Here is a 27,997-nt window from a genome sequence, read left to right as displayed (position 1 = left end):
ACCACATTGCTCAAGTATTAAGGACAGAGATCTAGAAAGTTTTGCATATTGATTTACTTTGCATCGTGTAATTACCTCTGATATCAGTGATTCTTAATATCATGGAACCTCTCCCACAATAAGCATACACCACAAACATTTTGTACATAATTTCACAAGTTCACAGCCCTCCTGAGAGCCTATTCATGGACTTCATTTTCAAAAGTGGTAACGATTTCCAGAAATCAACTAATTTTCTCAGGTACATCCTAGAAATGCCACCTTCTCACTATCTTCCACTTATTTTGTGAGCAAATCAATGTTACCAGTTAAAAACTACCTAGAATACCAATGAGCACTAACATATCTGGCTTGAAAATATTTCATTAAACATTTTTGCATGTTGCTTCCTATCTTTTAAGTATAAGAAAGGCATTTCAGGGCTTCCCTGGTGGCACAGTGGTTGAGAGTCCGCCTGATGATGCAGGGGACACGGGTTCGTGCCCCAGTCCAGGAAGATCCCACATGCCGCGGAGCGGCTGGGCCCGTGAGCCATGGCCGCTGGGCCTGCGCATCCGGAGCCTGTGCTCCGCAATTAGAGAGGCCACAACAGTGAGAGGCCCACGTACCGCAAAAAAAAAAAAAAAAAAAGGCATTTCAATTAAAGCAAATATATAATGAAGTCATCTCCCTTTGTGTGAAGAAATGTGAATGAACTGTGAATTGAAATTTAACAGCAACGTAGGTCACTACCAAAACTTTATATGTCTCAAGAGCACAACCAATTCTGAACACACTAAGATCATGTTGCTACTTCAATATTCTTGGGAATGGTGAGTGATTAGCTGGTCTATGGTTTAGGATCAGTTTCCATGCTTGTTTCTTGAGCTTCTTCTGCCTCTGAGAGCTTTTCATCATCTGCAATTGAGAAAGAAACATAAAACTTTAATCAAATTTGCTTAAATTATATGTTTAATGAATACATGAAAACACTTTTATCCTTTATTAGCGAATATATTTAAACCAAAAATGGCAAAATGGCAGCCTATGACTGTAATTGACCCACACAAGTGGGTTTGGTTTTAAAAGTCTTGTTTTGGTTGTTGTTATTAGTTGAATCAAAATGCAAATTTTATGTGATAGACTTCAGCTAAAAAAAGAAAAATCTAGGTCTTAGGCTTTTTTGCAAACAATCAGAAGATCAGGTTACATAAAAATTGGCTTTAGTCAATACAAAGAGCAAGTCCCCGGGTCCCCAAAGCACCTAGTTCATTGAGAATGCAAATGTGTTTATGCATTGATTATTTCATTCACTTATTGCCTGCCTGGGTCCTGAATTGTTACTTTATAGCAATATACTACAGTAAACCAAGAACAATTCCAAGTCTATCATGCTTAAATTTCTCTTAATTTACAAACCACTAGACAGGTATTCAAATCGTACATATTCAGGCTTTTCTGCATATAATCAGAAAGATGAACAACATGAGTACCTTCTAATGTTATCCAGCTACACTCCTGTTCTGAAACTGAAGGTGCACTCTCTTTAAAATGTATATTTTAGAAGACATGCCTCTGATCACTTAAAAATCTTCATAGACATTCATTTTGTGGCTCTTGTTACTTACTTTCCAGTGTTTGCTGAAGTTCGTGGATGGTACTAAGAAGAACGTGAAACTGTTTCCTTCTCAATTCTAGCTGTGTTAATAAGAAAAAAAATTAATACACATTGATCTATAAACCTATACAGAACACAAAGGCTAACATATATCACATGCAAATACCTTATCTTCAACACTTTCTTTAATATGTGAAAGATGCTCTAATTCTTTTCCCAGAGCCTCTAGTTCCCTGAAAAAAATAAAATAGTGTTATATTTTGCTAATTGGGGGAAGAGAATTCATAATTAATATCTAACTTTTTAGTTAGTAAATAGTATTTATTTAAAAAATAAAAGATAAGGAGTTATAATACTCCATTATGATGAGACTTTTAAAACTAAGGGTGATTTCTTCTAAATATGCACTAATTTTCATTAAAATTAAATTTTAGATAACTTTTAAAGTATAGAAAAACTTGATAATAGGATATCAAACCCCAAGAGTTGGTAACTTTTAACATTTTGTCATAATTATTTCAAGTCTTCTTTTTTTTTTTTGGTAAATTGCAGGTTAACTTGAAATACCCTTTGAACTTTACCCCTAGTCCTCTGAACCAGGCCTTTTTCTCCTCCTCTACTCCCCATTCAGGTAATCACTATATCATTCTAATCCTTTTTTATACATATATTTGTATCTCTAAATAACATACAGTATAAGTATATAATACTTGGGGGGCCCTAACTTTTATAAATGGTTATTATTCTGTATGTATTTCCGAAACTTAGGAATAATTTAAAATTCATTGTATATGTCTTCTGTTTTTCTTTCACTAATTGTTTTTGAGATCTGTGTTTAAAAACTGTTTATCTAGTTAATTCTTTTTATTGAAGATCGGGCTCTTCCTTTTGATGATGTACTCCCACAAAAATGGAATGCATAGACTAGTATGTAAACATTTATGGATAAAGATTAGTTCCTTTCAGAGTAAAACTCTGAACTTACTTTAATGTCTCATGCCTGTCTGGATGACGCTGGATCACTTTTGCCAATGCATCATATTCTGAAAGATATAAAAATGTTTACTAAAATAAGGTTTTTTGAACCTTGTTATCAAACCAAAATGTCTAACATCACAGAGCTCTCCTAATCACTTTCTTAGTACATAAAGAAGTGGAAACACTGAAGGATGGACAGAGTATCGTCAGTTTCTCTTGATTCAATTATAATTTCAAGGATACATGACTTCAGAAGTATTCCAAACAAGGATTTTACCTCCACTGTTTTTCCATTTACCTATGCCTGGGCAGAATACAAGAGGCTAGCATAAACGTAAGTGAACTTAAGTCATTGATCATCAAGTGAACTGATTCTGAAGAGGATATTATTCCCTATTTGCCCATCAAATAGAAGATCAGCAAGGTGTATATATCTATGTATCTATCTCCTACCATTAATTTCAGATCTTAGACAACAGAAAATTATACTTCTCACTCATTTCAAAGGTAAAGATCTCATAAACTTAGAAATGATTTATAGTTCAGGAACTTTGTTTCTGCTCCACTGAGAACTCCAAGATAAGTCATGTATCTCCTGTTAAGTTTTCCTATGAAATGATATGTGGCACATTTATTTAAAAGTCTCTTTAATCAATAAAAATACTGTAAATTGACATTAATTCTTAAGTAAGTTGGTATATCCTACTCTAAATTGGCCACTGCAACCTGACCACATGCATTTTAGACTGAATTCAAAAAACACCTTTTAAAAATAAGGAATTAGGAGCTTCCCTGGTGGCACAGTGGTTGAGAGTCTGCCTGCCGATGCAGGGGACATGGGTTCGTGCCCCGGTCCGGGAAGATCCCACATGCCGCGGAGCGGTTGGGCCCGTGAGCCATGGCCGCTGAGCCTGCGCGTCCGGGGCCTGTGCTCCGCAACGGGAGAGGCCACAACAGTGAGAGGCCCGTATACCGCAAAAATAAATAAATAAAAATAAGGAATTAGGAATTAAATATCATCTTAATTGGCTCATTAAAAAGTAAAATTCAAGAGTCATGTACTACAGGGCTTCCCTGGTGGCGCAGTGGTTGAAAATCTGCCTGCTAATGCAGGGGACATGGGTTCGAGCCCTTGTCTGGGAAGATCCCATGTGCCGTGGAGCAACTGGGCCCATGAGCCACAGCTGCTGAGCCTGCGCGTCTGGAAGCCTGTGCTCTGCAGCAGGAGAGGCCACAATAGTGAGAGGCCCACGCACCGCAATGAAGAGTGGCCCCCGCTTGCCGCAACTAGAGAAAGCCCTCGCACAGAAACGAAGACCCAACACAGCCAAAAAAAAAAAGAGTCATGTACCACAATGTTCATTGCAGCTCTATTTACAGTAGGCAGGATATGGAAGCAACCTAAGTGTCCATCGACAGATGAATGGATAAAGAAGATGTGGCACACATGGAATATTACTCAGCCATAAAAAGAAATAAAATTGAGTTATTTCTAGTGAGGTGGATGGCCCTAGAGTAGTAGTGAGGTGTAGTGAGGTGGATGGCCCTAGAGTGTGTCATACAGAGTGAAGTAAGAAAGAGAAAAACAAATACCGTATGCTAGCACATATATATGGAATCTAAAAAAAAAAGGTTCTGAAAAACCTAGGGTCAGGACAGGAATAAAGAGGCAGACGTAGAGAATGGATTCAAGGACACGGGGAGGGGGAAGGGTAAGCTGGGACGAAGTGAGAGACTGGCATGGACATATATACACTACCAAATGTAAAATACATAGCTAGTGGGAAACAGCCACATAGCACAGGGAGATCAGCTCGGTGCTTTGTGACCACCTAGAGGGGTGGGATAGGGAGGGCGGGAGGCAGATGCAAGTTGGAGGAGATATGGGGATATATGTATATGTATAGCTGATTCACTGGGTTATAAAGCAGAAACTAACACACCATTATAAAGCAATTATACTCCAATAAAGATGTTAAAGAAAAAACAAACTTAAAAAATGCAAAAAAAAAGTAAAATTCATTGTTTTGGCAATCAGTGTATTAATTCGATATAAGTGTGATATAAGTGTGATTTTTTTTTTTTTTTTTTTTTTTTTTTTTGCGGTACACGAGCCTCTCACTGTTGTGGCCTCTTCCTTTGCGGAGCACAGGCTCCGGACGCGCAGGCTCAGCGGCCATGGCTCATGGGCCCAGCCGCTCCGCGGTATGTGGGATCTTCCCAGACCCGGGCACGAACCCGTGTCCTCTGCATTGGCAGGCGGACTCTCAACCACTGCGCCACCAGGGAAGTCCATAAGTGTGATTTTTAATAAAAAATTTTTTGGATTACAGTGTAAAAAAAAAAAAAAACACACAAAAGAACCCTAAGTCATAAAACCCCCACAACTCCAAAATAACCATTAACATTTTCTATATCCTTCTAGTTTTTTTTTTTGCGGTACGCGGGCCTCTCAACTGTTGTGGCCTCTCCCGTTGCGGAGCACAGGCTCCAGACGCGCAGGCTCAGAGGCCATGGCCCACGGGCCTAGCCGCTCCGCGGCATGTGGGATCTTCCTGGACCAGGGCACAAACCGTGTCCCCTGCATCGGCTGGCGGACTCTCAACCACTGCGCCACGAGGGAAGCCTGATATCCTTCTAGTTTTGCATTTATATGTCACAATTGTGACTACACATTATATTTTTTATCTTTCTTTCAATTTACATTATAGGAGGAACAATGCCCCTGCCATTAAAATTATTTTGAAATAGTTGTTATAGACTAAAATAAGACAGACGCTAAATAAAAACAAGAGATCAGAACAAAGCTAAGCTTTATCCTCTAATTAGAAATTTAGGCAGCTTGTAAATGTTTGCTTCCATTGTGCTTAATAGTGGCACAGTGGTTACGAATCCGCCTGCCAATGTAGAAGACACAGGTTCGAGCCCTGGTCCGGGAAGATCCCACATGCCGTGGTGCACCACAACCCCCGTGTGCCTAGAGCCTGTGCTCCGCAACAAGAGAAGCCACCGCAAGGAGAAGCCCAGGCGCAGCAGCAAAGACCCAATGCAGCCATATATAAATTTATATATAAAAAAAAAATTCACGGGCTTAAATTCTTTTCTGTTTTTTGAAAGTAGTTCCATTAAACAAACAAAAAAACAACAAACAAAACCCTAAATAAATTACCTTTGCTCATTAACCGTAACACTATTTAAGCAAAGGGATCTGAGTACAGTAAAAAAAAAAAAAAACAAATAAAAGAAATACTTGTTTAATCAATACAGTCCAACAACAACAAAAATTTTTTTCAGCATTACCTTCCTTCTCTGCTATTTTAAAGAATAATATAGTTTTAAAGAATTAAGTTTGACTCATAATTCTTTTTTATAATTCAGGTTGATTCTAGCTGAAGGTTTTCCCTCACAATGTTAAAAACTGCATGAAAATACTAGTCAGTAAGAAAGTATTTGCACACTAAATCCCACAAAACCCTTACCTTGGCGATTTTTTCGTATTCGTTTTGCTTGAAGAATTTGCTTTTTGCACTCAGCAATTTTTTCATGTGCTCCAGCAATGCTACATTCTATATAAAAGGTTTTTTTTTAAAGATAGTTATAACAACATGTATAATCTCCACCCATTTTCAATTTTAAAATATGTTTTTAAATTAAGTTTCATTGCTAATAAAATAGATGCTGGCATTTAAAAAATAGCTGTAACTCAAAGTATTACATATCATTTTAGAAAACATTCTTTCAATTAATGTTGTTATTGTTATTATTTTACCACTAACCAAAGAAAAATGTTAGCAGATATTATTTCCCTTAGACCATAAAAATTACAATTACAGATAGAAACAACAATTAAGTTTCCTTACCTATTTCTTTGTAAATTTTTTCATAATTTTCCATTTCTCTGAGATTCATATCATATACCAGCAAAGTTTTGCCCATTGAAAATTCACATTGGGACAGTGTGCTCAGCATACGCTGGTACTGGCTGTATCTAACAAAAAAAAAGAGAGAAAAAGAAAAAAGATTTTTGTGGATTTCCAGTTGAAGTATTATAATACAGGCACAGATTTGCCAAGTAAATTATACCAAGTTCTGAGAGAATAATTTTCTTTATTTAAAAAAAAAATTAGAATATCTGTCCCTTATGTTTTCTTTTTCCAAATGTGGTTTAGTTGAATATATAAACTGTATCAGTTACAAATGCAAAGACGGGACTGTAGATCTTAGCAATATAAGCTTAATTCAAACAACTATTTGTTGAATTTTGTTTAAAATCCTTTTTAAAATGTTTTAAGATGGTTTTTATCTTCACAATTCTGTTCTCATAATTTTTTCACTCTATACAATTATTTATGTGAAAAGCTAGTTCAAATGATGAAAAAAATTTAAGTTAAAAAAATTATCAAAAATATAAAACCTTGCAGCAACTTTTATTAGTATGTTAAAAAAAGAAAATTTCATTTAGATATTTTCTTACTAAACACTCATCTGCTTTTAAAAGTGACCAAAGTAATGAGTCTGAATTTCACCTTCATTTCTTACCACTATGCCTTCTGCACATTTTTTTTTTTTTTTTTTTTTTTTTTTCAGTACGCGGGCTTCTCACGGTTGTGGCCTCTCCCGCTGCGGAGCACAGGCTCCGGATGCACAGGCTCAGCAGCCATGGCTCACGGGCCTAGCCGCTCCGTGGCATGTGGGATCTTCCCGGACTGGGGCACGAACCCGTGTCCCCTGCATCGGCAGGCGGACTCTCAACCACTGCGCCACCAGGGAAGCCCGTTCTGCACATTTTAATAAACATAAAGCAGGCCTCTGAAGAGAAGGCCAGAAAAGTCTACTCTGGATTAACAGAGTTGACTCCATTGGACATTTAAGGTGAGTGAAAATCTGAAATATTAACAGGACTGTATATATGGTCTAAAAAAAAAAAATCACACCAGAACATTAGTATAGAAACAACAGCAAAATGAAATACCCTTCTTCCTGGGATCCAGAGTTGCACCATTTAATGAAACTTTTCACTAGCAGATTAATTCTCCGATCATCTCCAGCACCATCTCCATCAATTAGGAGACGCTTCCGTATGACTTCGTCTGGAGGAAAGAACAATGTGAATTAAAATGACTGTCTGGCTCTTGTTAACTTTCGGGGAAACTAACCAATACCATTACTTATTCATTAATCCAAAAGAAAATTATTGAAATGTAAATGTACTTAATGCCATTGTACATTTAAAATTGTTAAATTTTGTTAGGTTTTACTATCATATATATATGGAAAGTTATTAAGTGTTCGTATCAGGCACTGTTTTAGGGGCTAGGGTTATAGCAGAAAAAAGCCTTGCCCTCACAGAACTGGCATTCTACTACCGGATTGTTGAGTAGAAATAATTTTCGGGTACTACCAGGGAAATAAGCCAATAATTCTCGGAGAACTTTTTTTTGAAAATCCTGTTCAGACAGAAGGAAGTCTAAAGCATTCATGTCTCTGACTAGTTTGAGGTACTGGTAAAAGGAAAACAGAGAAAAGAAGATTTAAAAGATGTAGTGGCAGAATAGGAAAAGAGAATGAGATGGGTCAGAGAAAAAGGAATAGGTTTTTTTTTTTTTTTTTTTTTTTTGCGGTACGCGGGCCTCTCAGTGTTGGGGCCTCTCCCGTTGCGGAGCACAGGCTCTGGACGCGCAGGCTCAGCGGCCATGGCTCACAGGCCCAGACGCTCCGCAGCACGTGGGATCATCCCGGACCGGGGCACGAACCCGTGTCCCCTGCATCGGCAGGAGGACTCTCAACCACTGCGCCACCAGGGAAGCCCTGTTTTTTTTTTTTAAGTGTAATTTTTAAAATAAATTTATTTTATTTATTCATTTTTGGCTGCGTTGGGTCTTCGTTGCTGCACAAGGGCTTTCTCTAGCTGAGGCAAGCGCGGGCTACTCTTGGTTGCGGCGCGCGAGCTTCTCATTGCGGTGGCTTCTCTTGCTGCGGAGCACAGGCTCTAGGCGTGTGGGCTTCAGTACTTATGGCACACGGGCTCAGTAGTTGTGGCACACGGGCTATAGAGCGCGGGCTCAGTAGTTGTTGCGCACGGGCTTAGGTGCTCGGTGGCATGTGGGATCTTCCCCGTCCAGGGCTCTGAACCCATGTCCCCTGCATTGGCAGGCAGATTCTTAACCACTGCACTACCAGGGAAGTCCCCCAAAAAGTGTAATTTAGTTATTATATCTGTAATGTTTCTTTCCCCATGAGGACTTTTTTTTTTTAATAAGTCTGTCTCACTTTTGTTCCAAGGAAAAGAAAAAAGAGAAAAAGGAATAGAAAAGCAGTGCAGATGATAATGATGAGTAACAGGTGGGGCCCCAAAGGGTCTGCCTGGCAGCCCTGACCTAGTGTTCTTCCTGGACAAGATAGTGCTGGATCATAACAAGAGAAACGCAAATTGAAACCACAATAAGGTATCACTTTAATCTATCATATTGGCAAAGATCAAAGACCTGATAATCAGTGATGGCAAAGGTGTTGAGAAATCGCACTTACGCACACTGATGGAATGCAAACTGGTACACTCTTTGCAGGGCAGCTGGCCAATAATACAATATTCAAAACGCACATACCTTTCTGACCCCATTATTCCAGTTCTAGGAATTCATCCTATAGATACATGTGCACCCATGCACAAAGATAAATGTAAAGGGACATTCTTAACAGTGCTGCTTGTGGTAGAAAGATTGCAAACCTAAACATTCACCAGTAAGAGACTGGGTAAATTATGAAACATTCATTAAATGTAATAATATGCAGCCAAAAGAATAGTGTGTATGTATATACTGATATCAAAAAAATCTCCTTAGATATGTTAAATAAAATGAAAACAAAACAGGTGCAGAGAAACAGTTTGCTGCCATTTGTGTAGAAAAGGAGGAGGCCATGTGTGTATATGTGCGCCCATCACATATATGTTTGTGTATTCAGAGAATATCTTTGGAAGAATCCACAAGAAACTGGTAACAGTGGCTGTTTCTGGTGAGAGGGATTACAGATATAGGATGAGAAGGGATTTAATTTTTATATGACTTTGTAGGATTTGTTTTCTTACCATGTGCGTGAATCTAAAAAAAATAATTTTTAAAGTGTGAATAATTCCTGGAGAGCCTGCAGGATGAATACAGAAAAATCTTTAAACAATAGTTCCTGTGTGTAGGCAGAAGTATTTCTGAGCGCAGGTGCAACAGAGATAAACTTTGGAAGGCAGATGGCTCCAGTTTTAAAATCTATTCTGTGACATCAGATAAACATTTTTAGAATTAGGTATTGTTCTCAGAGTCACGGCTTTGACAGATGGCTCAAGCTACAGATTCATCAAGTGTTTTAATTTTACACTTTAAAATATAAACTAATGCTTTCCGTATTTAACCACCAACAATGTTATTTGAGGAGACTAAGGACAAAACACAGTCCCTGAAGAGATTAAAATGCAGAAAATGAAATTGATTTTCTAAAATCACAAATGTTTTAACTTTGTTAAAAGTAAACATTCAGTGGGTGAGCAATCCAGTGGTCAATTGAGGCTCTTTAGTTTCTTTTTGATCTCCTCATCTCTAATCTTCCAAGCCCCCAAGAAACCCCATCTTCCTCTCAGATACCCAGGCACCCTACTTTATTGAGGACCAGGGATTTCAAATGTAAATGAATTCAGGGAATAGGGAGTAAGGAAATTGAGGAGTAAGTACCTAAAAGGGTAAGCTATTACCAAAGCTGGCTCTTCAAGAGATTTGTAAAGTTTGGTGACTAACTAAAAATGTTTCAAATACATTTTGTGATCTTGTCAGCTGTATACTTAAGATCTGAGCACTTTTTATATATGTATGTAATATCCTAATTACAGAATTTTTTTTTTTTTTTTTTTTTTTGCGATACGCGGGCCTCTCACTGTTGTGGCCTCTCCCGTTGCGGAGCACACGCGCAGGCTTAGCGGCCATGGCTCACGGTCCCAGCCGCTCCGCGGCATGTGGGATCTTCCCGGACCGGGGCACGAACCCGCGTCCCCTGCATTGGCAGGCGGATTCTCAACCACTGCGCCACCAGGGAAGCCCATAATTACAGAAAATTTTGAAAAATGTTTAAAGCATTGTACAGGCCAAATAAACTTGGGAAAAAGGTTTGTCAGGGCCCACCCTATGTCTTGTTCATTCTGTTTGCTCTCCAGCCTCTCACACTGTGTCTTTACATTTCTGATGCTCAATAAAGATTTTTAAATTGGATTTGTGGTGCCTGCCTGGGACCATCTGCCCTCCAAAGAGTTTGTCTCAATAAAACACTAACAAGGACTAGCAGCAACCATCTTATTTTCAGGTCCATAGCAGAGATTTCCCTTCTTGTACAAAAGACACAAATATTTGATCAATGAGCAGATGTGTCCGTAGGTACCGGACTAAGTTCTGAGGACATGAACTAAAGACCTGAGCTCCTTCACTCTAGTTGGAGAAGTAACACCCATATGAATACACACACACACACACACACAGAGGAAGCTGGGATTGTTAAATGAGTGACACACACAGCAGGAGATTAAGAGGAGAGCTTCCTTTAGCTTGGGGGGAACAGGGAAAGAGGATTTTGAGCTGCTCTTTTGATACTTGAAAACCATCAGTCAAAAAAGCCAAAAGGCATTTTAACAGTATCTATCGAAATTTCAAATAATATGGCCTCTTTGACCCAAAAATCCTAGATATACTTGCCTATATGCAATATGACATGTTCATCAACAGGGGGTTAGATAAATTTCAACATAAGAATATGATGGAATACTAAGAAGCGATAAAAAACAAAGAATGAGGAAACATCTGTGTACTGGGAGAGAGAGAGACCACTTAATACAACTTGTTAAAAGTGTAAGGTGAAGAATCATATTTATGGCATGCTTCTTTTCACATAAAAATGGGGGGAAATAAGAATATATATTCACGTGTTTATATTCACATAGATATCCTGGAATGCTATACAAGAAGCTAATAAAAGGGGTTACCAAGGAATTGGGGCAGTATCAGTTGGGGAGCTGGAGGACAGGCTGGAAGATGGGGAAATATTTTTTTATATTATTTGATTTTTGAACCATATAGGTACTCAAAATCTGTTAGCTGTTGTTTGAAAAAGAAAGCAAGCTATAATTGTGGTGATGGTATCATAGGTGTTTGTATATGCCCAAACACATCAAATTGTACACAATACGCGTAGTTCTTTGTGTATCAATTATACCTCAATAGAAGTGTTAGAAACAAAGAAAGCAAGCTAAAGTTGTTTCCCTACTCCCCATCCCCACCCACCCCCAGCAGGCAGGGAGAAAGCTGTGAGCTAAGGCAGAGGTGTGGAATGCAAGGCTGGATCTGGCTGTGAGTACTCTAGGACAATAGGGAGGCTGGATGTGTGTGAAGACAGATATCATCATCGAGACCCAAGTTCATAAAGGCAGTTAGAGGTCAGATTATGGGAGTCCACACTAGTAAATGCCATCCTGGTAGACTTGGACCTTCCTGGAAGGCAACAAGTTGGAGTTGCTGAAGATTCATGGCTGGACTTTCTAGGAGGATCAAGTTGAGGGCAGAGTGTACAAAATGGAACGCAGCTGTGAAGCACCTAGGAGGCTACCAAAGCATAGGCAGTAGGAGCTAAAATGCCATGAATTAAAGCAGAGATTAGAATCGCAGGTCCCGGAAGGCAAATTACGAAAGGCAGGGGCCAGGGCCAACGCTGGCCGACACAGCACAAGGAGAAGTGCAGTCTGATGAGTTCTGGTGAGGGGGGAGTCGCTGTCCAGGCATTCACGGATCTTTCTCCTACGTCAGTCCTATCCCTCTTTTGTCTACAGAGCATTTCTTCACAGCCAGACCCTGGGCCAGAAGTCAAAACCTGGGTCCAACGTTCTGGTTAGTCCACAGTGTTTACTTTGTGTTTGTGACCAACTTTTAACTTCACCTCTAAAAATGGGAATAAAACTATCCACTTCATAGGACTGCTGTGAAACTTTATGGAAATAAAAGTGTACAGAGGAGCATGATGCCTGTTCATTGTAGGAAAGAAAAAAAGGAAAAAAAAGTTATTCTTATCTTCATGCTAAATTTAATTCACAATTTAATGTTAGAAAGTGAGTGTATGTTGGAGATACATCTATAGATACATCTATATACCCATGTAGATATATATTAGGCATACAAAGTTTTGTCCAGTTATGATTTCTCACAAATTTGCTTGTCTCAAGCTTTGTACTGTAAGGTCATGATATTTCTAGCTTAAACTGCATAGGCAGTTGCTGCCTAGGAAATTCTCTGGGGATGAGTATGATTGAAATAACATACATAAAGTACAGAGCACAGCTCCAACAGCAACAAAGTAAAACCAAAGGGTAAGTTGCCAGTTTGAAAACAGCCTCTGTTCTTTTTAAATTTAAAGATGGCCAGCTGCTGACAGTTCCCAGCGTGTATGATACCAGCATTGTTATTTTTAATGGTACCTCCTCAATTAGCTCTAGATTGAACACACCTAAACATGTTCTGTTTACTATATACATTGACTTCATAAATTGTTATCATGCTGAAACTCTCTGTAAGCAATCTGGATGCTAATATTAATCCTGGCGGGCCTTGGCCCACCTGTAAAAATGGTGAAGATGGCTTAGAAACTATTTCAGTGATGTTATCAACATCATTCCTCAGTTGTCCCAATTACTTTCTTAACTGACCACGAGGATCAAAACCATCTGGGAAAAGCCTTGAAACCAAAATACCTAACATCTGCTCTGAGAGTGGTGGTTTTCCACCTAATTTTAGGCTCGTAGGAAGATTTCCTACTGGATTCAGTTGTATGTGTGCCATAATTATATCTACAAAATGTCTGCCATTCAAAAATCATTTTCAAATCAGTTATGACACATGCATGGCAACAAGCAAATATTTACTCAAAAAACTGGGATGTATTTTAGACCCTTTCCTGTCTTATATGCCACTTTCTACCTAGAAGAAATATGTCAAGAAGTCCTTTCAAAGGGTTAGATTTTAATGCCCGATTTTCCATAAACAGGCTGGAAGAAATGACTGCTTTACAGTCACTAAACCAACTCTCCATTTCCAAGCCTCTGGATGGATGACACAAACATCTTAGGAATTTTCTCATTTTAGTGTGGAAAGGACAATCTCTCCTAAACCCAGACTAACACGGCTTTCAAAACCCCTAATTGTTATTCCCTCAAAGTGGCTATTGAAACCGTGATTACAAAACAAGTTTTCATACCCTCTTGGAGCAAATACTGAAAAAAGGAAAGAGAAGAACAATTTGGAAGATAATGGTGGGCCAAGTTCCAAAACACTTACTTTAGGGACATGTCAAGGCTTGACAACCAGTGATAAGAGCCTGTTATGTAACTTCCTCCTAGGGCTAAGCTACCGCCAAGCGTGCCTGCCGATCTGCTAGACCGCACAGCTCCCGATCTCACCTGCTTTCAAGAAATAGCAATTCTGTGATCTAACAGTGAGGATAAGCATTTCCTTTCTGAAGGCAGTTTAGCAAGAAATTCTGCAGGCACACAAGCACACCACTGGCTTTTTCTTGGTGTTCCTAAACACTCTGGATCCAAACTGAAAACCACAGGAAGGGATAACGAGATAAGATTACACAGGAAAAAACAGCTAGCTACTAGGAAACCAATGAGGCAATATGTATTTTAATTAAGAATACATATACCCTTGACCTGTCTTCTAGAAATGATTCCCACAAGTGTACAAAGACAACTATGCATATATCTCCAGTCATACGATTTGTAAGAGTAAAAAACAGAAAATAAAAAAAAAAAATGTTTACAAGGGGTTTAATTAAAAAATATATATAACAGAATATCACAAAATAAGGTAGAAAAAGCTCCAAAAGAAGTCAAAGATGTATCATTGATTATGGAAGTATAGTTCAAAAGAGCACGTAAACGTTTGTGTAAAACTTTATACATGCATACCGGCACACCAACTAACATATACATAATGCTTATAATATGCTAAGTTATCCTCACAAAAGCCCTATAAAGTGGATATTACCCCTATTTACCAATGAAGGCACTGAAAGTTACTTGAAGGAGTAAAGCTGGGACTCAAACTCAGGAGTTTGACGCCCGAGGTGTTTTTTGCCTTTTATGGCATTTAAAAACCATTCTGGAAGAGTACACAAAAAAACACCTTACACTAATTACCTCTGGGAAGTGGGATTAGCAGTGGAAGGTGAAGAGGGGAAGGTTTTCACTTGTCGCTTGGTGCATTTCTTCTTGAATTTCCTAACGTGTATTATTTGTCTTCCTCACAGTATCAACAGTTGTTATCTGGATAGAGAGCTTATTGGTCATTTTGAGGTATTTTTCTTCACTTTTTTTGAAGTAAAAATTCTCATCAGTGTTCTTTAATAAATCTATGCTGTGTTAACAAGAAAAAAGAAAACTGGCTTGACTTGACCTATTAACTAGAGGAGAGACTAAGGCCATGTAAAAACAACGTGTGTGTAGATTCCTCTTAAGAGTCATCACTAGATCACCATCGCTTATGGGTTATTAAGCTGAATTACATATATTCCATTGTGTTGGATCCCTCCTGGTAAAATAACACCTAGCCCCTCCTTTCAAGGAGCTTAAAATCATTAAAACAACTTTTAAGGCCAACAATGTTAAGACACAAAGAAGTCAGGTGGAAAGAATAAATAAGATGGTTTGATTCTTCCATGTAAATATGGATCTCTCGGGAGACACTTAGGTCCAGTCTAAATAAATTGCTGATACCAAAGTAAATTACATAAACCAAAATTAAATTAAACATTAAAAAAAGAAAAGCAAAAAAATGAATGTTGAAGGCCTTTGTTTTTCTCTAGATTTATTTAAATGTTTATAGAGTATGGCCCTAATAAAGTCAAGGTTGAAACTCCAATCTTACTTTGAGATACCTTTTATCTTGGCTAAAGAAGTATTGTTTTATATTTGAACTGCTTCAGAAACCCCTGTGCTGGGACCACAGACGAGGGCAAAAAGTGGTCAAATCCATTGGCACTAGTGAAAAAAAAAGCCAAGCAAACTCCTTGGCCACAAATGTCTAATTAACTTTCGATCAGCAATTGAGATTGGAATAGCGGCAGCAGCAGACACTTAGCGTTTGTACACTCCTTTATTTGATGACCATAACTCTTGTTTGTTTCCTTTCACTCTGAAAAGTGTCCTCGTTTGGACAATCAATTAAATGGTCACTCAACTTCGAAGTGCTTTACATATGTTAATCACGCTTCATCCTTGAAAACACCCTATAAAGTATGTATTATTGTCTTCCTTTTACAGATGAGTAGTGTCACCTCTGGAGTCAGAGGAATATATACACAATTACATTATTAGAAAAGCCATAGTGCCATTCCATTATTCTGTCATATTGTTCATGGGCATGTTAAAAACCATTATTTCAAGTTTTAACAAGCATATTATCCATGCATGACACTTTCTAATTTAATAAACAACAACAAAAAAACACTGTCAAAACCAACAAGCTCTATGAAATGGAGTGTACAGCCACATCCTGCTCCCACGCCCCTTCTCATCTCCCATCTGTGGCTCTGGCATATCAAGATATACACCTAATGTTCTCTGTACTGAAAAAAGTGCTTCTGAAACACCTTCTACCAGAGTACTAACACTGTTTAACACCCTTTAAATTAACACATACAAAATACAAACTGTGAACATAGTTTAAATTAACAAAAACAACATCTAAACTGTTTTCCAGTTAGCCAGAATGCTGGGGTGGCAACAGAGGAGAGTGGCTTTGCCAATAACTAGCTATATGACAGTAAGCCACTAACTTCCCAGGACTTCCACTTGTCCATCTAAAGGCAACGGTATTGGTGATAATATTTATAGTTCAGTATCTATAGGTAACAAGATAGCGTCTCTCTCCTTCCCTTTGAGGAGGGCAGTTCCTCCAATTAACCAATGCGTCCTTGTACAGGAAATAAAGAGGTTCTCCTCCAAAGGCTCCTAGTCCAATTGGATATGCAAACCCAGATGTAAGGACTACACAAAGGCACAGCACCTTGCCAGGCACTCAAACTTGGAAGAGGACATCAGCCCTCCTCTAGTCTCCAGAGACAGGTATTGGAACTTCTTCAAGACCTTTTCAGGAGGATGATAGAAATATGGAGGCCACCCACTCCTCACTCCTCTCCACTGTCATGTCATCATCCTAATCCAAGCCCACCTTGGAGTACTTCTCGTTGGCCTCCCTGTTTCCATTCTTGCCTTCCTAGAATCCATTCTCTACACAGCAACCCAGAATGATGCAAAAGGTGTATTGTATCACTAACTCTTCTGCTTGAAACCCTCCGATCACTTCCGAGTGCCCACAGAAGACAACCTGATCTCCTTTCCATGGCTTGCAAGGCTCTGTTTATTTTTCTGACCTCCTTTTGCATCCCACCCGTCCTGGTCCACCTGGATCCAGCCCCAGTGGCCTTCCCCATCTTCCTTAAACGGCGCAGAGCTTGTCTGCACCTCAGGCCTTTGCACTAGTTGTTGCCTCTATCTGGAATACTTTCCTTGGCTCTTCACGCAGTGGACCCCTTCAGGTCTTAGCGTAAACATCACTTATCAGAGGTCACACCTGAGCACCTGATTTTAACCTAACTCTCCACAGCCCTCCCCCATTACTCTCTTATTCCATCTAGTTCATTCTCAGAACCAAATTATGCTCTTTCTCAGAAATTATCTTACTTACTTGATTGCATGCTGTTGCTTCCCTCCCCCAAGTAAGAGTCGGGTCTTCCTCTATACAGTCTATTGTTATAACCAGCACTGTGCTTGGGAGGCATGCAATAGGTATTTACATTATGTATCACTCACTCCTGCTCGAGTCTTACCAAAAGCTCAGCTGAAGAAAATCAAGTTTACCGAGATTACCTAAAGAAGTTGTGGCTTGTCCTTTCCTCTATGGTCTAGATAATTCTTAAAACAAAAAAAGCCCAAAAACCTTGCTCTGAAGTAAGGCAGACCAGCAGAGCTCTTCACCTAAACCACATGGTCTATCTGCTTTGGAATGCCTTTCTAAGTTGTGATTTAGCCTTCTTTGACCTAGTAAGGCATGTGCTAAGAAACAGGTTTATGATCCTCAGTGCTGAAAAGAGGTTAAGGATATGACACTGGCTTTTGTTTATGAGGACCCTAAAGAGCAGCTTATTTTTTAGTGTTTAAATTAAAAAAAAAAAATTAAAAAAACAAAAAACAAAAAACCCCACTGCTTGTCCTGGGTATCTAATGTTGCCTTCCTGCTCTCATGAACACTATATCACAGGATGGCCTAGGTCCTGCCTCTTGGTATGGACAGCTAGGGAAACAAGTCACTTGCACCTTTAATTAACATACAGATTTGACCCCCTGATTACAAGGATCACCCCACTTCTAACTTCCTCTTGTTTTTACTAGTCTTGATCTTCTTTTGGCCTTGTTTCCTCATCCATTTATTTTAACGTTTTCTCATTATAATGAGCTGCTTTAAATATTTTCTGGAATATGCCATATAAGTAAATTAAGTATTAAGGGCTAGAGGAGAAATATACATAAGATAATATGGTTAATAGGTTAACCTACTGAAAGATCAACTGGTTAAGAGCAGAGAATATTTGATGTGAGTCCTGAAGAATAAATGGGTGGTCACCAGGCAGAAAAGGCAGGGAGTGGCAACCTGCACAGATAAAAGAGAGGGAGAAGGCACAGTCCTCATCAGAGGAAAGTGGAGGAGAGGCAAGTAAACCAACTCTTACATTTAATAGTATTTACTGAACATTACTATGTATCAGATGCAGTGCAAAGCACTTCACAACTTTTACTGCATCTAATTCTCAAAACCAGCCTATGAGGTAGACTGTATTATTATCCCCATTTACAAGGAATGAAAGTAAGGCTCAAAGAGGTTAATTAACCTGCACAAGGTCAGACTGCTTTTAAGTGGCAGAGTGAGGATTCTGATGGCCTCTTTGGATGTAGGGAGTATTTGACTGCAATCAGTGCATTTACTAGAACTAATCTTCCCTCTCCATTTCCCTTCTGACAAAACCTCTCTCTCCCCTGCCGTTGTCTACTTCAATGAATAGAGAAGTTTCCAATCAGAAACCAGGGATAGTCCTCGGCCCTTCCCCTCATATCCATTCGCTCTCCTGACATTTGACCTCATAAATTTCTCTCCCACCTGTCTACTTCTCTGCAGTCCCTCTTGGTCCCAGCCTCTATCATCTCTCACTAGGACCAGGGCAGCTGTAGCTGAGAGACAGGATGCACAAGGGGGGAAGAGGAAGAACTCTGAGCCAGATTGCTTGATGTGGAGCTCAGGCTTTATAACTTGCTACCTGTGCAACCTGGGGCAAGTTACTTCACCTCGTTGTGTCCCAGTGTCGTCTGTAAAGTGGGGATAATAATTAGAACATGCTTGACATACTAACATACTATATAGATGTTAGAAAGGAGAGAGGCCACTTAACTCCTCACTTTCCCTTCCCCTCATCACATAGTAGAGTGTGGTGGTTGTTTTTGATGCAAATCTGATAACATCCCACCAATGCTAAAAAAACTTTTAATGGTTTCCCACTCCCCTCAAAAACTTCTGGCTCATAACTTTCTAACTTCTAGCCAATACTTACTATCTTTGAGTTCTTCCAATGCTTTGTGGCCTTTGCACAAGTAGTTCTCCACCTGGCATACCAATCCAACTACATCTAGTTATCCTTCAAAAAACGGGATTAAGAGTAACTTTTTCAGGGAGGCTTTCTGATCTCTGAGAATGGATAAGCAATCTTTGTTACATGCTTCTACGGTTCCGAACCTTGAACTTCCTCTGTAGTAACGTTTGCCACCGTGAAAACTAATTATCTCCTGTGTTTTTCCCACCAGACTGTGACCTCAGAGGAGGAAAAGGTCTTGCCTGTTGGTTCTGGGCTGTTAAGCCCAAGGCCTAGCCCAGGTGGGATAAATATCTACTGAATAAATGAAACTGGAATGAAGCGAAGTTTTAACTGGACCTTGAAGAGACTTCACTTCATTACTCCTCATCATGATCACAAATTTGGGCCTGTTACTCTTCCCCCCAGTGGCCTGGTCCTTCAAGGTGGAAACTCTGTCTACCTCCCACTCTTCAGAAATGGCCTCTCTATAGGCATCTAAGGTTACTGGCCACTCTTTCTTCAAATAGACCCTGCACCCCTAGGTCCCCCTTCCCAAATGTCAAAGGACTTCCTTACTCCTTAACTGGATACCTTCTTAGATTCTCCCTCCAGTTGCCCATCATGCTTGTCCACCTTCCCCAAGGTGTCACTCTATTTCTGCTCTCAATCTGTAGACCACCCCCTGGGCCCCTCCTTACATGGAGGGACCTCCTAAACTGTCCTCACAACTTTCCCGAAACCCAGCCCCTGCCTCTCCCCCGACTCCATTCCAGCAGACAAACCACCCTCCCCAAGACATACAAAGGAATCTTCTAGTGTCCTGATCTACCCTAGGTGGCCCCATCCCTATACTGGCTCCTCTTAATACCCCAGGCACAGTCCCTGGCTGTCCTCCGGACACCCCGTCCACATCTACTCTTTTTAGATACTGTCCCCAGCTCCCTCTCGCTACCCCCAAGCCAGGACTAGTTCTCAGGCCTCAGTGCAATCCACCCCATGGTCTGGGGGACCTTCCCAATCCGTCCAGAGGACTCCTCCAGGTGTCACCCTCTGTGCGCTGACACCCCTGGTACTATTGTCCCGGGACTCCCTTCTTTCCGACTTGGCCCGAAACTCTCGGCCCATCCCCGGAGTTCCCACTCCCTTTCAGCTCTCCAAAGGTCCTCCGGACCCCCGGCTGCAAGGCCTCCACCCCTTCCTCCCCTTCGCCGCTCCTCGGGCCCCATCACCCCCACTCAGTGCTCCCTCACCACATCCTCCAACAGCCTGGACCCCTTCCGGGTACCATCCGCCAGCGCATAGCTGCCGGCCTCCCCGGGCCCCCACGTGTGCTCCCGGCCCCTCGACGATCCTCCCAGCGTACCCTCCCCACGCCCCGCGCGGCCTCGGGAGAGCGGGCCTCGGAGTTCGCGGGGCTCCGAGGAGAGGCCCAAAGGCTCGGGGGAAGCGGCCGGGAAAGGCCGGGTCTCCGAGGGGCCCGATCGGGGAGGCCAAGGGGCTCCCGAAAGCGGCAGGGGAGGCCGGGGGTCTCGGGGGAGGCGGCGGCGGGGGCCGGGGAGGCCGCGCGGCCCCGGGGATTGGGCCGGAGCGGCAGCGAGCGGGCCTCACCGTCAGTCACGGCTCCCATGGCGTGCGCGGCGGCGGCGGCGGCGCAAGCTGAGGCGGCGGTTGGCGGCGGCGGAGGTCAAACTCCCACAATGCAGCCGGGTAAACAGCCATGGAGGAGGAGGCGGCGGCGCCCGCGGCCGCCCGCTCCGCCGCCTGAGCCGCGCCGCGCCGCGCCGCCGCCGCCGCCGCCGCCGCCGCCGCGGGACCTGCGCTCTGCGCGCTCCCCGAACTCCCCGGGGGCGGCCGCGGCCGGCGCGTGTGGGGCGAAGCCAGGCGGGCGGTGGCGGCGGCCCCGGTGCAGCCCCGGCCTCTGCCGCCCCCCCCGCCCCCCGCTGCCCCCGTCCGGCCCACGCCCAGAGGCCGCCCCGGAGGCCTCCGCCAAACGCCAGGTGAGCTCGCCTGGGCGCCGCCGGGGCGGCGGGGGCCACGCGGGGTCCAAGCCCCCAGCGCCTCCCGGGGGACGGCCACCGCGGCCCCGCCGCCCCATTCCCGCTACCGCTGCTAGTGGTGGGCTCGCTCTCCTGGGGGGGGGCGGAGGGGGCGCCCGGCCCGCCTGAGCACGGGAGTCGGGGGAGCCAGGGCACAGAGGGGGCGCGGCGTGAGGGTCCCCGCGAAGTTGGCGCCCACGCGCGCCTGGGCGGGTCTCGCCCGCGGACACTTGCGCGGGGCGCGGCTGGCGAGTGAAAAAGGCCCCGGGTTCCAGGTGGCGCGGTTCCGGCCCCGGCGGCCGCCCCCTTCCCCTCGGGGCTCGGGCGGGTGCTGGGAAAGGGGGCCCGAGACATTTAGCGAGCTGCGGGCGGAGTTCGCGCAGCTACTGGGAGCCGGCTGCCGGGCGTCCTGCCTGGGCGCTGGAATCCCCGTCGATGACCGGGATGGGGTGCTCTTATTTATTTTTCTCTGTGATTTTCAAAAACTGCCCCCATCTTAAGGGGAAGTCGCAAGTGAAGGGAGAGGGAGGTGCTCGATGAGAAACGATGCTTAGTGTGTAGAGTTACACATTTCTGGAGCACACTGCTGGTGATACTGGTGTCTTTTCCCAAAAGTCACTTTGATTCAACTTCGATGGGTTTCTCGCAAATGGCAACATTTCGATGGTGAGGAGCGAGAGGAAAAGAGCCGCAGCAGTCCGGCTGATTTGATCTCCAGTGGGATCGATTCAGTGAGCTGCAAGAAGCGGGTCTGAGTTTTCAACCCAGGTTTGATATTCTGTTGAGTTACTTTCCAATATTTCTGCCCCCCAGGTACCTCGCTTCTTCATATTAGGGATGAAGCAATTATCGAGTATGGATTTGGTTGTTTCAGTTTCCTTAAGCAAATTGGGTTCATTCTCCCGGTTTTCTCTTAGTTGTAGAGGAAGAGCTGTATATGCAAATGTATGACAGTGAAGGGTGTATCACCTCTAGTGAGAAATCAGTATGCATGGAATTTTATTCGTATATATGAAGTCTAAACTTCAGTAATGCTCTTCAACAGTTCTCTAAAGAGTTAGCACCTTTGACTTTTAGCACAAAGGCAAAAAAAAAATTTTTACCTTGAGTGAATATTTTGAGGTATAACTTGCCCTCCCCCACCGTGGGAAATCTCTCCTGGTTTTGAAAAAATATTGGCCTAAATGCTGACTGTGCATGGGTTTGGGATCCTGTGCATTTTCTTGGTTTAGAGGCAGAGAAGACACTCTAACCAAAAGATGAATTACTTTAAATCTTAAGTACTACATATTGTAAGTTAAAGTGTCAGTTGACTGTCTATCCCAAGTGGCATTTTGGAGGGGATCGTTGTTGCTTAAAAGATAATAGTCAAAAAAAAAAAAAAAAGTAATAGTCAAGTGGTGAAAGGGTGTTCTTTTTAAGTTACTTGTTACTTGGCTGTATCGTCATAATACTGATTTGGAAACAGTATCTAATGACTTAAAATAATCTTTAATGTTGTTGATGGGAAAGTATCACTGCTCCCTGTAACTTAAATTTTCATGAGGCAGGCTATCCGTCATTCGTAGATGGAGTCCTGGCGAAACGCTTATAAGTTCATTTTGTATTTTGTTGGGCAGTGCCAGGAATTTTCTGAAGTAATAAGACCAAGAGAGATTAAAAAGACTTTAAAGTTTGAGGTATACCTGAAAATAAACATTTCTGAACATTCTTACCTCAAGTGGTGGGAAACACAGCAAAATTTGAGCCTTTCTGAACTTGAAAAAATCTGCTTTGTCAGCCGCATAACTGGCAATTGCATTGACACAGATTTTTTGTACTGAACATTTAAGCACTCTTTTAATTGACTTTTCTCCATCTCATATATAGTGAGAGAACATCTTTTAATAAATCTTACAAGTGGTTTTCTTTTATACAGTTTATTATATATTCACATGTTCATGAATGTTAAAGTAGAAGAGACTCAAGCTCTATGCCATACTAACATTTCTTCCTTTCCTAGGGAGATCTCTGTGAGCAGAAAGAAGTAGCAGATTTTAAACTCTAAGAAAACTGATTTGGACTTTGCACATGTATGACTTTAGGTTTGGTGATTTACTCAAGTCATTATATTTGTTCTTTGAGAGTATGAGAGTCTAGTTAAGGAAGTTTCTTTGAGTATTTATTTAATATTAGCCTCTGAAACTATAAAAGATGATGAGAGCTAGCTCTATGGTCTTTACCTTGGTTCTGTAAAACAGGCATTTCGTAATATGCTTTTAGAGCTAGGATTATTTTGGCGGTCTGTGGACCTCAAGGAGTCATGAGTGGGCCTCAGGAGATTCCTGCACTCCCTATGGTTGTGACCTAATCTTTTTTGTGTATGTGTATTTTTCTGGGGAGGGGTCTATAGTTTTATAGGAGAGGTCCTGGGCCCCCCTAATAAGAGATATATGTTTTTATTAAATAAAATGGGAGTTAGAATAATTCTTAAGAGAAAAAAAATAAGAAAAAGTATATCTTTGTGCTCAGTACTTGCCTTTTAAAGTTGTCTTAACCTTGTCATGTGGTCTTAAGGGTGCAAAAGCACTGCCATTTTGTTCCCACAGCAAACTGTTGTCTGTCAGTTGATAAGCCATGCATACACATAAAGGGCTTGACATGCTGGCCCTAGGTGCATTGTGGCTGTTTCTCAATTATACTTAAAAATTTAGACCGAATACATTGATGGTCGATAGGCAGAGGCTTGAGCTTGACAACCAGTTCTTGGAGTGAATGGTTCATTCAGTTCCACTCTCTACTGCTCTCCAGCAAAGATTCTGGAAGAAGTGAATTGTATTTTCCTTTCTTTGAACATTGAAGGAAGAGAGGATATTATGAGTGAAGAGAGAGATGAATAAAATGCTCATGGCCATAAAAATAAACTTGCTTCCGGTATTCCTGTGGTCTTTCCCTTTCCCTCTCATTTATTCCTGGTGAGCATTCTTGCCCTTTGCTTTCAAGTTGGAGAGTGGTTAGGAACACAGGCTTTAGACTCGAACCTGGATTTGATTCCCATTTCCTGAGCCAGCCAGCCAGCCTCTCAGAGTCTAGAAAAGATGACCATTAAATGAGATAAGAAAAGCAAAAGGCTTTGCTCAGTCATAGGCCCCTAGTAAGTGCTCAAAGGTGGTAGCCCTTTTGAGGATGATTTTATCCTTGTCTGTAGAAGGAGATAGCTCATACGTTCTTTCAAAGAGAAAACCTTTAATCATACTCATTCCCACATAAACCTTCTGGGACCATCCTGCTTTCAATTCAGAAAAGCCTTTCACATCTTTCTGGTTATCATGGGTAGGTACCCCAGTATCTATAGGTCCTATTAGACCTGTCTACTGTTCTTAACAATGGGGTTGCATTCTCTGTTAGGCTGGCAGGCTATGTCTAAATCCTGGGTATGTCAGAGCCAAACTAATAAGCATGCACCAAGGTTGAGAGCTGTGAACCATTCAAAAACGACTTGATTTTTATGGCCTAGAACAGAGATCAGCAAACTTTCTGTAAAGGATGAGGTAGTAAATGTTTTCAACTGCGCCGGCCACCCAGGTCCCCGTCACACCGTCCACCTCTGTCAGTGCATGGAGAAAGCAGCCATAGACAAAAGTGAGCTGGCATGGCTGCATGCCAGTAAAACTTTGTGGACACTGATGCTTGAATTTCATATAATTTTTATATGCCATGAAATATTAAAATTTTTTTTCCAACCATTTAAAAATGTTGTGTACAGGCAGCAGCTCATGGTGTGTACAGACTGAGGCTGGATTTGACCCATACATGGGCCATAGTTTGCTGACCCCCTTGCTGAGAAGACCTGGAAATCCTATAGGTTTATGAAGTCACCAAGCAGCACTCCCCGCAGCCATTTGCCATCTCAAGTATTCAGTGCTTTTGGTATGCAGACTTTATCTAATGCCCCCATCGTCCCCATTAGCATGAGACTCCAGTACAGTTAGTTGTTACTAGTTTTGGTGTGTGGCCTTCCCTTCTTAGCACACGCATTGTACTCACCAGTAAATTATTTATTGCTAAAAATGTTCTCACTTTGCCCAGTTTTCTGTAGAGCTTGATGAGTGAGCCCTGTCCTGTGTGATGGTTTTGAAGGGAATCAGTGCCTTTGGAGCTGTCTTACGCCTCAAGTTCCTGTTACCCTCCCTGTGCCCTGGAAGGGAAGTAATTGATACTAGGCCACAAGCTGCTAAGGAGCCGCTGTTACCTGTATGCAGCCTCCTCCACCCCCCTCTGCATGATGTTTGCTCAAATAAAGCACACAAAGATTCCCCTTGTGTTCTAACCCCTGGAGATTAGCTCCAGGATTGGTGTGTACAGAGCATGTAGATGTATATGTCTGTGTGTAATTTCATCCGGCCGTCACTGAAGCTCTGAGAGTCGCTTCTTCTTCTTTTCACCTTTTCTCTCTCTTGACCCTTTTCTCTTGGCCATTGTATAGGATGCAGATTTGGTGACCTAGTGGTTGCTATAATTGATTATTTTTTACTTCTCTTCCTGCCTTTTAGAATTCTCTACTAATTGCTTGTTTTGCAGCAAATATGTTCTTTTTGGAGTTTAACTTTTCAAAACCACATTATGCTGGAAATAAAACCCACTAATTGGGTGTTTTAGAATTTCCCTCCTCCAAATATAAACCTAATGCAATATCAGAGGCCTGAATTGATACTTTAGATACTTAGTGATAAATTGCAGTTTTAAAGTTCTTGGCCATTTAATCTAAATGTTAGAAATGTAAAGTATGTTATTACGCTTAATATTTAAGGGTTTCCTTCTTTTGAAAAAGGTAAATTTGGTACATATTTTCTGGATGACACGTGGGGCAATATGAATCCAACAAAGTCATGAAATAAAATGCGAAGCCAACATCTAGGAATTTATCTTAAAGAACCAGCCAGTCAAGGGTGCATAGATGTGTGTGCCAGACTCCTCACTACCCTGGTTTTTGTAATAGCAAAACACAGAAAGTAATCTGAATGCCTATTAATAAAGGGTTGATTAAGTCAATTAGAGCCTATCCATACAGTGAAATAAAATACTGTGCAATCTTTAAACAGGATGATGCAAGTTGATATTTATTGGCATGGGAATGATGTTTAGGAGAACAGAGGATAGCATGAGAATATGTTTAATGTGTGATTTTTAAGGTGGATGAAAGCCCTGTGTATAGAAACCTAAAAGCAAGTATCTGGAAGGACGTACACCAAATACTAATAGGAGCTTGTTACCTCTAGGTAATAATATTGTGGATGATCTTTTCTCTTTATGCTTTTTTTTGTTTGTTTATTTGTTTTAGGTAGCATATGCTGCTTTTATAATGAGGAAAAAATGATAAAGTTATTAAAGAATAAACATACTAATGGAAAACATCTCCTATATGTGGCTAAATGAGGCCTCATTCCCCGAGATGACCAATTTCCCTCATGGTCTGTGTTGTATTGAATGAGAAGTGAAATATGCTTTCTCAAATGCCTTTTAAAATGTTTTCTATATTACTAATAAGCAAGAATATTTTCCAGACTCTTCCAACAGGAAAGAAAAAATTCCATACAGGACTAAATAAATATCAGTTTTTAGAAGAAACTCACTGAAAACACAGACGCATAGGCATTGATAAAGAGAGTATGCTGTGCCTCATTTCTTGTTGTGAAGGATTCTTTTCCCCCTGTTGAAATTCTTATAAAATTGTAAGGAATTCATATGTATGGAGGGAGTCCAGGCTAGTGGTTAAAAGCATGAGCTCCAGCACTTCCTGTGTTGCTCTTGTCCAGTTAGAACTCAGTCTCCTCATCTGTAAAATGTGGATAATACCATGCTAAGCTGTTGTGAAGATTAAATGATAAGTGCTTAGCAGAGTGCCAGATACTTAGCAGTATCCAAGGAGGAAGAAGTGGTGGGAGGAGTGAGGGCATAATAATAACAGCAATGATAGTGATAATAGTGCTGATAATGATAATATTAGCTACTAATATTTCCCCTCTTCTACATATAGGTTTGCATGAGGGCAGAGCCTTGTTTGCTGCATTCATCAGCCTAAACCCTCTAACCAGACCAGTTACCTTGACCAAGACAGGTGTGTGGTCTAGTTTCACCCAGTCATGCTCCCTTTACCCTGGTATCACTATCAAAAAAAAGAAGAAGAAAAAGGAGTGCTCAGGGGCTCACAGGCATAGAGTTGGTGCTCCGTAAATAGTTGTTGAATGAATGGTAACCTAAAGCAAGCATTTTCTCTAGATAGTATGTGGTGAGCTTTTAAAAGAGGGTTTTTCTCATTTTTCAAGTTTATATGGAAGGCGGTTCCAGGCAGAGAAACTGTTAAAGGGAGAATCTGTTTTGAGTTCTCTAGTTTTTAAACTAAGTTTTTAGACAAAGCAATTTTGCTTCATTTTTCTTCTCTTAGCCAGTTACCTTCAATTCCAGCTCAACCCTGTTTGTACCTGCATCCTTGTGGTATAACTATGATAACTGGAGAAAATTTTCACTTTATTTTCACCTAAGTTAGCTGTGCTTTGGAGTATGTTCTACCTCCTGCCTAAACCTCTGTGTTCTGACTGAGGTACATTTCATTGTTTCTGTGGAATTAGAAGCATTGACCTGGCTGTAAAGAATGAGAAGTGTAACCACATCTGCCTGTGACAGTTATTTGGAAACACTGGAG

The 27,997-nt window shown here is 41.4% G+C and overlaps 2 protein-coding genes across 3 annotated transcripts in view; one reads left to right on the top strand and one right to left on the bottom strand.

Moving 5' to 3' along the window:
* Positions 1-30: 30 nt before the first annotated feature.
* THOC7 (THO complex subunit 7) lies at positions 31-21,054 on the bottom strand. Of its 2 annotated transcripts, none has more exons than XM_030867629.2 (8): positions 20,888-21,054; positions 7,548-7,665; positions 6,436-6,563; positions 6,055-6,141; positions 2,583-2,640; positions 1,764-1,830; positions 1,608-1,677; positions 31-897 (listed from the first exon to the last, which is right to left on the bottom strand). In XM_030867629.2, exons 1-8 carry the CDS (start codon positions 20,904-20,906, stop codon positions 830-832), a joined length of 615 nt encoding a protein of 204 aa, XP_030723489.1. In that variant the 5' UTR covers positions 20,907-21,054; the 3' UTR covers positions 31-829. The 2 variants fall into 2 exon arrangements, with proteins under 2 accessions (XP_030723489.1, XP_060164264.1); XM_060308281.1 differs by lacking the exon at positions 20,888-21,054 and adding an exon at positions 18,213-18,306.
* A 170-nt stretch (positions 21,055-21,224) lies between these two features.
* The window catches only part of ATXN7 (ataxin 7), a 127,348-nt gene continuing 120,575 nt past the window's right edge, over positions 21,225-27,997 (top strand). Inside the window, 1 exon segment of the mRNA XM_060308955.1 lies at positions 21,225-21,276. The gene's annotated coding sequence lies outside the window, so the exon portion shown is untranslated.

Source organism: Globicephala melas, chromosome 11, assembly GCF_963455315.2.
Source record: "Globicephala melas chromosome 11, mGloMel1.2, whole genome shotgun sequence".
Taxonomy (NCBI): Eukaryota; Metazoa; Chordata; class Mammalia; order Artiodactyla; family Delphinidae; genus Globicephala; species Globicephala melas.
The sequence above is the reverse complement of the archived record's forward strand: the minus strand, read 5'-3'. Positions and strand labels throughout refer to the sequence as shown.

Coding starts and splice junctions, on each gene's coding strand:
- THOC7 (XM_030867629.2), bottom strand. Junction 6,142..6,435: donor AAAAATTTACAAAGAAATAG/GTAAGGAAACTT, acceptor CCTTTTATATAG/AATGTAGCATTGCTGGAGCA. Junction 898..1,607: donor ACTTCAGCAAACACTGGAAA/GTAAGTAACAAG, acceptor TCTCAATTGCAG/ATGATGAAAAGCTCTCAGAG.